At 47.4% G+C, this 13825-nt stretch overlaps 1 protein-coding gene across 2 annotated transcripts in view; it reads left to right on the forward strand.

Moving 5' to 3' along the window:
- The window catches only part of SEC31B (SEC31 homolog B, COPII component), a 34120-nt gene extending 25091 nt beyond the window's left edge, over positions 1–9029 (forward strand). Inside the window, exons 22-27 of one of the 2 annotated variants that reach the window (XM_085324727.1) lie at positions 345–383; positions 3059–3114; positions 4356–4502; positions 4915–5031; positions 6459–6530; positions 7145–9029. In XM_085324727.1, the coding sequence (XP_085180853.1) occupies positions 345–383; positions 3059–3114; positions 4356–4502; positions 4915–5031; positions 6459–6530; positions 7145–7324 (611 nt within the window). In that variant the 3' untranslated portion in view covers positions 7325–9029. The remainder of the gene's footprint in view (positions 1–344; positions 384–3058; positions 3115–4355; positions 4503–4914; positions 5032–6458; positions 6531–7144) is intronic. The other variant, XM_085324728.1, reaches the window with a different exon arrangement.
- The last annotated feature ends 4796 nt before the right edge of the window (positions 9030–13825 follow it).

A 13825-nucleotide genomic window follows, 5' to 3' on the forward strand; every position in this document is an offset into this window, starting at 1 on the left:
CTTTCTACTGCGGTGGAAAAATTTGACCAGGCTGTGGAGACCCCTCAGAAAAAGGCTTATGGTCCTTAGCTCTTTAGCAGATGCTTCTTGCTACACTTATTCTGAGAGTGAAGGAGTTGATGCTTTGTGGTTTGCTTCCACCCAGAATCCATCACTAAGCTGGGTTTAAGTACAGATAGCAAATCCCAGTGTGCGAAGCCTGTGGTGACTACACACAAAAGCTCCAAGCTTAGGCTGGACAAATCCTTTCTGAAAAGCTATCGGGGTGGCAGTCAGGGACATTACCACTAAGTAAAAGCAGTTGGTGACAATGACTCTCACTCCCACCCTGCCTTGATTTTCAGGCTTCTTCCCTTGGCTAGATCCACACTTGGATCGTGCAGGTAGTAGTACATGGAGAAGCCTCCAGACCTGTGGGGGAGGCAATGCTGCTGCTTGCAGTGAAATGTGGGGTGTGTGTGCATGTGTTTGTGTGTGTGCATGCATGCATGCTTATTGCTGTTCGTTAATGTTCCTTGCATGCCTGGGGATATGTACAGCTGGGGCAGTGGATATATCTGGGAACTAACAAGTGACATTTGGAGGTGATGCAAGGGGATTCACCCTGGAAGGGGTTCAATTCTGGAAGGTTTAGAGCGTTTTAAATCTTTGCAGCCCTTCTGAGCTGTTGAGCCAGTAGGACAGGAACAAAGGCTCTGCTCCTTTCTTGTGTCTCTAAGCAAGGAATAGACCAGCAGTTCTAACTGTCCTTTATTTTATTTTTTTTCCCTCTCTGTTGTACTGCTGGCTTCCTGGATGACATTACTTGTGTTTTGTACTGATTTTTCTCCTTGGAGTTTGACGAGAGAGTAGGTCTTTTCCAGTCTATGCTACTGGTGGGGTAAGGCTCAATGTCTTAGTGAGATGGTTCTGTACAGTGGCTGTTGCTTGTGCCATGTGACCATCTGCCAGGCACAGAGATTATCCAGGGAGTCTCCAGTTATCCAGTTTATTTAGGAAATCTGGGTGCTGGGTATCCATTTGTGCCACCTAGCAAGCCCAGCTGTGTAGGGTAAGACCCTGGAAAAAAGCTTATCCATTCAGCAGAGAAACAAAGATGATTCCAAGGCAAAGATACCGGTCATTTCCTCAAACTGAAGGTTTCCTTTGGGACTTCACTGCTGGGAAGCTTCCCTGGCAGGCATTTGCCATGGTTAGTTTTAATGGGAGTGAAAGGCATGCCTAGATCAGCACATGCAAATAAGCTTCTTTCTTCCCTGAGAGTGCTTTCCTGCCTTTGCTTGTTTGTTTGTTTTGTGTGCGTTTTTTGTTTGGTTGGTTGTTTTTTGCTGGAAAGAGTCTGTAAAATCATTGTTTGACTGGTCAAACTTACTTGCTTTGGAAATTCCCCTAGCTGAACATTTTGTGGACAAATTCTCACTAACTTAGTGAAGAGAAGCCTTTGTTTGTAGAAATCCTATGCCCTTGGAGAGTGTCAGGGACAGGATGAAAGATGGTGACATGTTGGCTCATCTCCTTTCTGGCCAGGATAATCCCTGATTCCATCCTGTGACAATCCTGATTTTTCTAGGACAGGCATTGCTGGAGACTGCTGCCATGGGGCATTCCTTCCAGGGTTGGTGAGAAATCCCCTTTCACCTGTCATGTAGGCAAGATAGGGTTTCATCTCAGAAAAATGCAACAGGGTTCTATCATCTTGTGTCTGATGACTAAGTGCCTGGCTTAAAGATTATAATTTAAATAGCTGTTTCCTCTGAGGATTCAAAGTACCACTGAGCTGGAGCAGAGCCAGAGACTGCTAGGCCACATGCTTGGTGGGGGCCAGCAGAGTTCTAGGGCACAGAATCCCCAAGCTGGAAATAAGTGCCAACTTAATTAAATTTCTGATTCAAACTCATCAGAGAAGGAGCCTTGAAATCATGGGAAAAGGGAGGGCAAAAAGAGCCTGCCAGAATTGTAATAATAAAGGTAATTAAAGTAATGAAGCACCTTTTGCATCTTTCCCCTGTGATTTTTTTTTTTTTTAAAGCTCAGTTCAGGATCAGTGGCTCATTAAGTGTGACACTGAGCTCCAGAAATTCTTCTGATATTGCTTCTTAAAACTATGCCACTCATTTTTCTCACAGAATCTTCCCATCTCATGGGCTTGAGGTTAATCCTAGGGTGACAAACAAAAAAAAAAAATACAATGGAGTTTTGTCTAGAGATCCAGGTACCCTTAAAGAACAGCAGCAAGCAAGATAGTTGGAATTTGACCTTATCGGAATGAAACGTGGTCACAAGTCTTTAGGTTTCATGTTGTCTGATGGATTTTTAATTGCCTGGAGTGAGGTTAAAAGCTAGACACCACAGAAACACCTGATGAGAAATCTCTCTGCTCCCAAGGAATTTACCAGGTAACTCTGTTCACTTCTAGCTGGGAAGCCAGCAAAATTTCCTAAGCTTTGATCCAGAATGTGCTCTTAGAAGGGGAAAATTCAACCCCAAATTCAGTCCATCTCCTATCACAGCAACCTGCATTGCTATGGACCGCCACCTTGAGGCGCTCCTGTGAGCATTGGTGAGAAGCCCCCTCTCCCCTATAGCGTAGGCTTTGCTGCAGTACCACAGCACTAGATTCTCTAGGGAACCCCCAGGCAGTCCCTGAACCCTAATGTGCACCCACATGCAGGTCCTGACCAATGCTGGGGCCTGACTCTGAGGATGACTTCTGTAGCCTATGCAAAATATGGAAAGCTTGAAGTAGTTGCAGAAAAAGCTGTATGCACCCACAGCGGGACAATCTGATCAGATATCACTTCATACAGTCTGCACAAATGCGTAGATGCTGCAAATATAATTGAGAAAGAAAAGGGAAAGCAGTTCTTGTGTCATGAGCTAGGCCTGAAATTCCTCGGTTGAAGTGTCAGAAATTGCATAGATGGGGGGGAGCATAAAGAAATCGGAGGTGTGAGTCTTTTTGCTGAGGGAAGTTCCAAACCATGAGAGCAATCACAAATTGCTACTCTGGCTGCCTTCTTAAAGTCAAACATCTGTGTGTTGTTCTCTGTCCTGGCAGCTCAGGAATCTTGGATTGATCCTTCTACTGCAAGAGGAGGCCTTCAGAAGAAAAAGGTAAGCTTTCAGCTCAATTATCTTCTGATTGTCTTGCAGCCAGGGGCCTCCATGCAACAGCTGGATTCTGATAAATGCTTCCCGTCACACTCAGCAGCTCTTCTTCCATTTTGGTCTGTCCAGTTTGGCACTGTGAACTTGGCTGAGACTGGAATTTAAGTCTTGCCCCTTTGCCATCCAAACTTGCAAGCCATTCTCCAGGGTGTCTGTTTTGCATTTTATCATCTATGGTGCTGCATTCTGTGTTGGTGCTTCCCAGGCTGACTGCAGCTATTTTTTTCTAGAAAACAGATTTAACCTCCTTATCCCCTTGCGCACCCACCCTTTTTGACAGGGGCTGAAGAGATTATGCTCACTTTACATCTGACAGTTGGGGGCAGCATTTCCCCTCAACACAGTGAGAATTGCAGTGATTTTCCTCAGCTGATACCAGCTGTGTGGCACTGTCTGTTGAAAGAGTTGTAGCTGTGAGCTGCCTGCCCTGTTGGCCCTCCTGCACTCTGCCTTGTAGTGATTCCGCTAGAAGACCTGTGAGCTGGGCTCTTTTGCAATAAATGCTCTTGGTCCCTCATTTCCATCACTGCTGCCTGCTGGCAGGTGTGATGAGAAGATCCTTTGGCATCATTCCCACCCCACTTCCATTCTTTGGAACAGACTTCTAGCCCTTTTTTCTGTCTGCATAGCTGGGAACCTACTTCAGGCTGTGCTCACTACAACAGGATTAACCTCTTGTTAAAGCCATCTCCTTTTGATCTAGCCCCGTCGGAGTGAATCTGTCCTGACTCTCTGGCTTAGTAGGGGCATGCTGAAGTGTTTGCAAGAGGATTCTCCCCCCATGTTGTGGGATTTTCCCCAGTGCTTCCTCTGTTGGACACTTTACTGCTGCTAATCTCTACATTCAGGACTCGTGCCATCACAGACCCAAGGCAGCTTTCGGAGGACCAGTGTTTTGGGGGGCAACAAATGTGTTTAAACAGTTCCAGTGGAGTTTTCTTGCTGTTGCTTTGACTGTTCATCTGAGATACAAGAGGAAGAGCACTATGCTCTGCATCAGTGGGCTGAAAGAACAGGGATGTATTATTGCACATCACCTTGAGAACTGGGGACTCTGCATATTAGAAAGGATATTAAATTTGACTGGGGAGAGTGTGACCAACCCTCCCTCCTTGGACTTGATTTTCTTGCAGCGGTGATGCATATATTTCTTTTTTCTTATTTTGAATCTTTCCTTTTGCTGACAGTTGCCAGAGAAATTTACACCTCCAGCTCCTATCACAGCTCCAGTAATGAGCCTTCCCACAGAGCTCCAAGGGATCAATCCTCAGCTCTCCAGGTTTCAAGAATCTGGCCAGTCACCCCCAGGAGCACCCAAGGAAGGCAGCCTGCAGGTACCCAGGGAAACTGGGGCATTCCAAAGACTGTTTGCTCACTGTCAAGTAGAGGAATAACTCAACTTTGAGATTCTTATTGCATGGCAGCTGCAGGGCTTATACCTGTCCCTTTCCCTGGATGTTAGAGGAATTGTTAGCCTGGCTGGCCTCCAGCCCTCCCAGCCCTGTCGATGCAACGCTAACAGCACTGCTGGGAATCCAGCCAGGATTCCCTACTGGGAGTCAAGAATCCACAGAGGCCTGAAACTATACTAGTCTCAAGATGATAATATAACCTAGTCTTTCCAGATGTTCTCAAAGTTTGCTAAGAAGTGAACTTCTTTCTGTCTGTAGTTGCAGGTGGGGATTCTGCCTGCCCTGGCCTTTCATGCTTCTGCTGCGTTCACTCAGCTGCTTCTTTCTCTGTCAGTATCACCAGCTGCCCACAGAGAGGGTTGAGAGGAAGGAAGTGCCCCCTGAGCACCAGGGCCTGAAGACCACATTTGATGATTTGGTGCAGCGCTGCTCTGCTGTTGCCACTGATCCGGTAAGTCCTCCTTTCTCTGCTCTTTGGCTTTTTTTTTTTCCCCTCACAGATCTCTGTCAGGCACTTCTTTCTTTTGGTAAGGAAAAGAGAGGAAGAGCCCACTCCTTGTAGATGGAGATTAACCTAGATACCTCCTCGCTTCAGGCCCTAGGCTTCCCTATCTTTTAGGATTTGAGATGTGTTCTCTAGTACTCATCCATTGCCTCTCAAGTGTGCTTTGTTCTGTCCTCCTGGCTCTTTCTTTTCTGAGGAAAATAGAAGAAACAACCCAGCAAATCTAGCCTCTTTTCACTTGCTTGACCTGTAGGTAGTTCCTGCAGAGCTGGCCGTCCTCAGACATTAGAGAGAAAGGCAGAGATACCCTGGCTAGAAAAGAAAGCAGGCAGTCTTTATTTTTGAGACACTGTAGTTTTTCCACTCTGGCTCCTGGAGAGCTGTTGGCATGCATACCATGTTGCATGAACGTATCAAGCCTGACTGTATCTGCAACCAGAAGAGCAGTGTTTGCAGTACTGTGTTACGCTGCTAAGTCTTCTCAGACCTCAGGATCACCATGAAGTCTCCCAGATGACCTCTGCTTAGTGAATATTGGGAATAGCACTGAGTCCAAACCATCAAGCCATCCTGGAATTAAACAATTTGTGTGTAGCATCAGCTGCAGCTTGTTTGCTCTGCCTTTTCTAGGAGTACAGAGCAGCAATTTCTGGGAGAAAATCTAAAGGTTCCCTGTAGGGACAGACAGACATGTTGGTTTGGGCTCAGTAGTCCATAGCTCCAAGGTAATACAGAAATTGAATAGCTGGGTTGACACAGCAACACATCTGAGCTTCCTAGTCCTGCCAGGTTTGTCTTGTCATTGTCCAGAGTCAACCATTGCTATCCTCAGTATAATTTGCCTGTGACTGGATTATTCAGAATGGAGCCAATGTAGTCTGTCCTACCAGAACTTCAGTACTCAGTCCCTTTCTTTGGTGGTTACCTAGTAGGGGAAGGATGTTCCATCTTCTCCTTGAGGAGACAAGGAATGAGCTATTTCTTAGGTCATCCAGGATGAGGTTGTCTAAATGCCCAATGAATTCAGTGGATGTTTCTCAATCTTCAGAAGTTGTTGCTCTGTCCTGTGGTCTGCAAACACTGGCAGAAGGAAGGAATGCCTGGGCTGGAAAATGGGGGAAAGTGACAAATCCAGCTATCTGTCTGGAGGAGAGAACACCTGCACAGCAAGAGTATGGCATAGTTACGCTATGCAACTTGCTAGTTGTATCACAGTCCCTGGATATGGTCTATCTGGCAGAGGCTGGGATGCAGCTGAATTGCAAGGGACTGTGGGATGAAGAGAGGAGGGAGGCATTGAGCTAGGTCTACTTGGTTCTGGGAGAGGTGAATCTGAAGCCCTGGCAGAACCGACAATGCCTGTTTCACTTCAGAAAACTCGAAGGAAGCTGGAGGATGCATTGCAACGACTGGAGTGCTTGTATGAGAAGCTCCGTGAGCAGGTGGTAAGTAGACACTGCCTTTCTCTATGGTATAGCTGGGTTGTAGGCCTTGGCTTGTGTCCCAGTGTTTTCAGCACAAACAAACGAAAAAAGAATCAGAAAGCCAAGAGTTTTCTCTTTTGCAAAAAGCTAGGGGAGTGCCAAAATTTACTTAAGCTTTATCTCTATCCCTTCCATCTTCAGCTTGGCCCAGAGATTGTGTAAGAAAAACCTGGAGAGGAACTTGTGCAGTGCTTTTACCTCAGGATATGTGCTGGCATACAGACAATTTCCAGGCAGAACAAACAACTTGTAAAGGAGTAATTCGGGGGTGATTATTACACTAGAGGAACCTAGTGTAACCTCCAACTCGGAGAGCTCCTAAACTGCTGATGCCAACTGCTGGAGCATTATATATCATGGATAGGATCCATTATAACACTTTCCTCAGTGTCCACATGTGTGTTTTGTGCTGGGAAACTGAGGGAGGAAGCAGCTTGTCCTTTATGCCAGTGCCTGGCTCTGTAGGTACAGTGTTTGATGAGGGTGAGAAGGACAGCAGAAAGGAAGGGTATGGAGGGATAAGGCCTATATTACAGTGCTGAGCACATTGATGTGTTTCTGCTTCCTCCCTACAGCTCTCTCCAACCATCCTGATGGGTCTCCACGAGATTGCCCGCTGCATTGAGGCTAGGAACTACCAGCAAGGTCTCCTGGTTCACACCCAAGTGGTGAGCAGCAGTAGTTTCAGTGAGGTGTCTGGCTTCATGCCCATCCTGAAGGTCCTCATGACCATTGCTGGCAAGCTGAATGTCTAAAGTCTGGAGCAACTGGTGCAGTGATGCACTGAGCTAGTGGACTCCTTTACCCATTGATGTGCTGCAGGTTGTGGACTCTCCCTCTGGCTCTGGAGAAATAAATCTGTGCCAGTGCCTGGAACCATGCTGGGCCAGCACACCTGGTTCCATCTACTCTCCAGACAGACCACTGGGGCGTGGATCTCTTGGATCTTTCTTCTTTACTGATCTGAGGCTGCTTCCTAGCCTAGGGGTCTTGATTTCAGGCTGTCCAGGTTGCACAGAGATCCTCCAAATACTGCTCTGCATTAGCTTCCTCTTCCCTGTTCCCCCATCAAAGAGAGGGAACTCCCTCCCAAGCTGACACTACTTTTCAGGAGGAGGCAAAAAAGACTGGTACCTGCAGCACCACTAGACAGAAGAGCCTCAGGCTCTATTCCCTCCTCCTGTGTAAACTGGTCCAGGGTGACAGCGGGGCTCCCTTGGGACTTGAGCTGGAGTGATCCTGCTCCACTGGGCTGCAGTCAGGTTCTCTTGATTCCTCTTTCCTCTTCATTCTAATCCTTGACTTTTTCTCTCGCCCCAATGCCCCCTTACCTTGCTACCACTAGGGCTGACTACCAGCCTGCTCTGGGCTCACTTTGGTTCTGTCTCTTTCTTCTGCACTCAATCCTCTCTTTCCACAGCCTTTTCTGCACCCTCTACTCTCTCCTCTAGCTCTTTTTTCCCTGTTCCCAGGGGTTCCCCAAGTTTGAACCTTTTTGTTTCAGGCCCAGGATTGTTCCCCCCCACACTTCCAACTCTGGGGACTCTCCCACCCTCAGGAATGTTGCCAGGTTGGACTCCTGCTCAGTGTGCTCCTCCCCAGAGCCAGCAGCATCCTGTGTTTGGGCTGAAAGCTGCACTGTCTGGCTCTTGGCCTTTTTCACTTCCTTTATGTTAGCACAGTTGGCCTGTTGCCAACAAGTGTTATCTAAAGGCTTCCCCCATTGGGATTTCCAGACAGTCTAAGGGCTTTAGAAGCAGCAGGGGTTGTACAAGTCTCTTTAAAGAGTCCCCTTAAGCTGCTCTGAACAGCCCAGATTGGAACAGGGGGAGACAGCTCATTGCTACAAGTGTAGTAGGTGCATTCTGCCTGTAGTAATGGATATGTGTGAGAGTAGTTCTCAAAGGCCCTTGGCACTATGATGATAGGAACATGCTGCAGGGGGTGATGCTGTCAGGTCTCGAGGAGACAGGGCTGTTCTGAGGCTTTTTGTCACTGTGGCATTTACTTTGGGCTGAAACAAATTAACAAAGCGTATTTGTTCCATGAAAGAAGTTTGGGAAGGTAAATGAGATTTTAGGGCACCTCTGTGTGTATGTCTTTTCCTCCCTCCCTTGCTCATACCCTCTTTCAAACTAAACAGGCAGCATAAATCCTTAGACCCTAGCTGGAGCAAGGCTTCTTCCCACCATTTGGCTGCAGCCTGCCCCCTGCTTCCTCTGCTTGCTGCTTGAGTGATACTGCTATTGGGTCCCTGGTTCAGTGACTTATGCGAATCTGCTTGCTCTACTGTGAGACTTAGGACAGAGGGGAGTCAGAAGAGGGAGAGAGCAGGGCAGGGATTACTCCCTCCTTGCCAGGTCAAAGTGCCTCCTTGTTGCTGCTGTGTTCTGTTGCCATTGCTGCGGTTTGATGCACTGAGAGATTACAGAACAGTGAAATAAAAGCTGTGTTTTGTGATGCTGCTAGCGTCTTTCATAGGCTTGGGCCTACAGGCAACTACCTGTCACCTCCGGCTTCAGGAGACTTGTCTCAATCTTCAAGGCCACCCTCTGAGTTCTCAGCTGTGTTTGAGGGGAAGAATTCAACCAGGTTTGGGGCAAAACAGATTCTAGGCTCTGCTAGTGTGGGCAGCAAACATCCTGGAGTAGTAAGACCTCAGGTCTTACTCGTTGCCCACAGCTGCAGGTCAGAGAACCATTCTTCTCCAGTTCACCTTCCTCAGCTGTAACTATTTGTCTGCATCAGATACAGATAGAAGGGCCTTGGGGTGGCTGATGTTCCCTTGGGGAATCACAGTGATTTTTTTTTTGCCATGATCATGGGGATTTTGCACTTTATATCAGGACTTGAAAGTATGTCAGCAAGTAAACAGAGTCCTGGATGACATTCTTTCCTGCTGCAAGTCTGCTTTACACCACTAAAGCCATGTCTCTTAAACTAGCATGAGGATGTGACTCCCTTTGTGTAAATTAGACTTATACCATTGAATTGTCAGCTCTTACCATTAGACAATTTCTGAATCTATTGGCCAATTTTGTTTAAGCTCATCTGCAGGTAAGAAGGCTGAAGTGAAAGATCAGGACTTCGATTTTTCCATACTTTATCCATCTGGCTTTTGGGAAAAAAAGCATAAGCTCAAAATAGTTGTTTTCATTTTGCTGCCAGCTGGCCAGCTAGTGTGCATGCATGGGCCAGGCAGTCAGCACACATAAAAGTATGAAATAAGTAGGTCTGTTGCCTGGCTTCTGGTTAGAGGACTTGGGAGGAAGCAAAGGTTTAGAGAGATTGCTTGGTGTTTGGGGAATATTGTAAGGATCCTTGCTAGAAAGGGGAACAGGATTTATGAGGGATCTGAGGTGTATGGACACAGTACATAAAAACAGGAAAAACTGCTTTGTTGGTCCTGCTGCTCACAGAGGCAAATACCAGCTGGGAGTCCTGCTTGCAGAGATGTTACAGCAAGGCCTGGGAGCAATTCCCAATCAGACAGCTCTCCAGCTGTCCCCCATCAGGGAGATGCAAGTTGTTTTTCATGAGCTACCCTTGTGTTATGACCCTTTCTGAAGCTGAACAAGCAAGCAGGTAGCCCCAGAGATGCTCATGTGCTTAATTTGTATATAAGGAAATTCCTCAGACTTTCTGACAAGATTTAACAGCCTCATACTTCTTTAGATTTTGCCTTTTTGGATCCAGTTATAGTATCTTGTGCAGTCCACCTGGGCTATTTCCTTAACTCATGCCACTTGTGCTATGGAGAAATAAGGCTGGATTTTCGTTGTATTTCTCAGATGTGTTTGGCTCTTGAGTTCCCTCCAGTGTACTGCTTCTACTATCCATGGACTTATGCAGGGACTGGCTATTTAACCTGCCTTTGCTTGTCCCCTTTGCCCCACTGTTGCTCAGTTCTGCTCCAGGTTTACCCTAGTGAGCACTGGAGAGCAATCAGGCAAGGGGGCTGGTGATCCACCTTAAGAGTCCTTGAGGGGCTTGTGGCAGAGCCAAGGACAACTCAGGTATCTAGGGCTCTTATGCCATATGCTGGCTCACAGACCCCCTGGAAGAAGCTGTTCTAGTTACAGCTCTATCTCTGCTGGCTGGTAACAGCCTCTGGTTTATGGGCAGCAGCTGCTTGGCATTGTCCTCTTTCCTGTGGGCACATGCTCCTGCAGCATCCTACACTGCTCAACAGCGAAAATGTTTTCTGCTGGGTGAGAAGGCCTTTGGGTTGACAAAGAGCTGGGGGAGTGGGGAGGGCAGTAGGAAGGGATCCCTGGGCACAGAGTGAGCTGAGCTCTAATCCTGTTGCAGATAACATCATGTCTGCAGGCTAGGCTTGTGTGTGTTTGGGGGAGCTGGAGGGGCTGAGATTGTTAGGCAGTATTTGTTTGTAAAGCCACTTGCTCTGAAGATAATGCTTGCACTAACTTCTATTGAGGGAGCAGTGTGAGTCCCCACAAAGTCCTTTCCCAAAGTGTCTTTGAAGCCAAGAACTCATTGAAAGGAAGAAAGGCCAAGAGAGGGGATTAGTTTGTTCAGCAGCTGTGAATTTCAGTGGGAGGCTGATGAACTCCAAAGTCTTTGTTGAGATTTTTTTTGTAAGGAGCCCTGCTGGAGGGAGAGACCCACACGGGGGCCGCGGCCTTAGACAAGAAGGAATCTGAAGCGGCAGGGAGCTGTAAACGGGCCACAAGGACTTTTCCCAAACACTTTTCGGAAAAGGTGTTGTGAAGAGATCGGAGGGGGATTAGCATGTGAAATGACACTTTCCATTGACTCCACAGAGGGGAGGGGAAAAGGGCTGGCTGGCTGATTTATTAGCATTTTGTTCCCTTCTCTATTCTGCTCCTCCGGCTGCCCCCCTCCCTCTGCTCCCCTCCTCCTCAAGCCCTCTAAAGAGGTTTGGATTGGAAAAGTGAGCGGGGGGCTGCCTGTTTGTGTGTCATCTGGGCGAAGGTGACCACCTGGGAAGCTGAATGTAAATATTTCTCCTCTGAGGAATGCGCCTTCATTAAACCGAAATGAATACATGGAAGCATCCAATCCTGCCACACAATGGCAGCAGTGCCTTTACCACTAAGGGCTCCTTTTGCCTAGGAGGAGGACCCCTCCGGGGCCTGACCTGCAGCAGAGGTCAGCACATTTTGCAGCTGCGGTGTCGCCATTTTGTCCCAGGAAAAAAAAAGTGTGCGGTGGTGAGGCCCCCGCTTGTAATGCCCCCTGCGTGCCCCTTTGCTCTAGTAGCCACAGAGAGTGGGGCACATCCGCCCTCCACTGGTAGGCGTCAGCGTGCCAAGAGGGCACATTCTGGGCTGTGCTATAGCCTTTGTGGGGCAACTGTGTGGGGCAATCATGAAGGCAAGAGGGGAAAGGGGTCACACACCCTGTCACGTACTAGAGGTGGGGAAGAAATGGGGAGCAACTTCTACATCATCTCCTTTTCTTTCTTCTTGATCTGGCCTTGGAAAGGGGGGCTAAGAGGGCCAAGAAGGGGACAGAAGCTGTCCGCTGTACCTTGTAGCCTGACACCATCAGAGCCAGTCTCTGCTGGAGTCTTTCCCTGTAGGGTGAGAGGCAGCAGCTCTCTGCTTTTCAGCCTTAGAACATATCCCCACTGCAGGAAGATGGAGGCAGGGCAGGAAGGAGGATCTGCTGATATTGGTGCAAGGGAAACCTAGGACAGGGTCCTTGCACTAATAAGAACCCTTGAACAAACAACTGGTGGCTTGTGTGTGAAGTGGAAGTGTTTCAGCTTTCCCTGAGGATGAGCTCAGATTCTTTCCTGCAATTTTTGAAGGACCAAATTCTTGCTTGATGTGAACAGTCTTGTTCTAACGCATGTGAAATGACGCTTCAGTGTCATTCAACAGTCTTGCAAACCCCAGGTTTTCAGTAGGTCCAAATTTCTATCCCCAGCAAAGTAGTCCTGATATCAAGAGGATGTTTGCCAACCAAGAGACCCATATGGATTGATATGATTGATGAGTGTCTTTGATTTGTCATCTCTGAAATGTGCAATTGGGGCCCTATCTGCCCCTCCCAGGTAGCTGCATTGCAGTTGAATGCAACCTCAGACAAGTTTATGGAGGGAGTAGGCCCTTTCCACTCGTGGTAGGGGCAGAGGTGGTGCTAGGTACAGGGAAATGACTCTTCTGATGCTTTCTGCCCACCAAAGGTTAAGTGGCTGAGTTTGTCTTCAGAACTGTAACCACATCTATCCATGTGCAATTGGATGAAAAAATCCCAACCACTTAGACACACCAGTATTTTGCAAGCACTTGGCTACTGATTTATTGCATTGGCTATTGGCTTACAAACGTTGGCTACATGACAGGTCTAATAGCCAGTTACTTAGCTCTGCTGGCTTCTCATCTGTCTAAAGCACACATCAAACAGCAAAGAGACAGTAAGCTCATAGCTGAGGGGAAATCACTGTGATAGGCAGTAAGCTACTCCAGGGCCTGCAGCTGACAGCCTCTTCCCTCCCTACCTCAACTATGGCAAGGGAACAGAGATGCATCAACCAAATCTTCCTGCTGCTTGCTTAGCCTATAGAATATATACAATAAGTGGTAGAGAAAAACTGTTATGTATACATCACAGTAACTGTGCAATAAATTAAACTTCAAAGTGCTTCACTTTCCTATTTACAACACCATTAAATAGTAACTGACATTATTTTCTCAGGCTAGGAAGAAATAGTTAGTTAGCTAGCTGACAGGGTAAGAGTGCTTGGCAAGTACACCAGGAGGTGGGGAATAGGCTCAGCTGTCAGCTCCCCTCTGGGAGAGATTTGTGAGTGAAGGTTAGGAGAAGTTAGAGGGTATCTTTATGGCATCACTCAAGGGGTTTGGTTGGGGTGCTGGCTGAAAAGACTGGCCAAATGGGGGGCTCAGAAGATGCAGAGTAAATGTGTGAAAGCAAATGATAGGATTCCTCTTTTGGGCAGCTCTTTAATGGGCAGGTGAAGCAGCAGCTTGAAATCTTGCTGCTGGAGTCCCTCAAATGTAAAGAAAGGCACAGGAGAGCTTAGCAAATCTGTGAATGGATGGGATGTGAATTTGTGGCCCTCCTGGAGCCTGGCTTGCTGCAGAAAGGAGTTAAGCGCTTTTTGTCTGCCCTCACAGTGTAGGGCCTACTAAAAGGCAGTGACAATTACTTACTTTAATGTCCCTCTCCTCATTTTTTTGATACAAAAAAAGGCATATATCAAACAAGCCTTTTCTGTTTTGGGGACTACTGCCCTGAGTAGCCTC

The sequence above is a fragment of the Rhea americana genome, unplaced genomic scaffold, assembly GCF_003343005.1.
Source record: "Rhea americana isolate MKP2758 unplaced genomic scaffold, rheAme1 scaffold_93, whole genome shotgun sequence".
In the NCBI taxonomy this organism is placed as follows: domain Eukaryota; kingdom Metazoa; phylum Chordata; class Aves; order Rheiformes; family Rheidae; genus Rhea; species Rhea americana.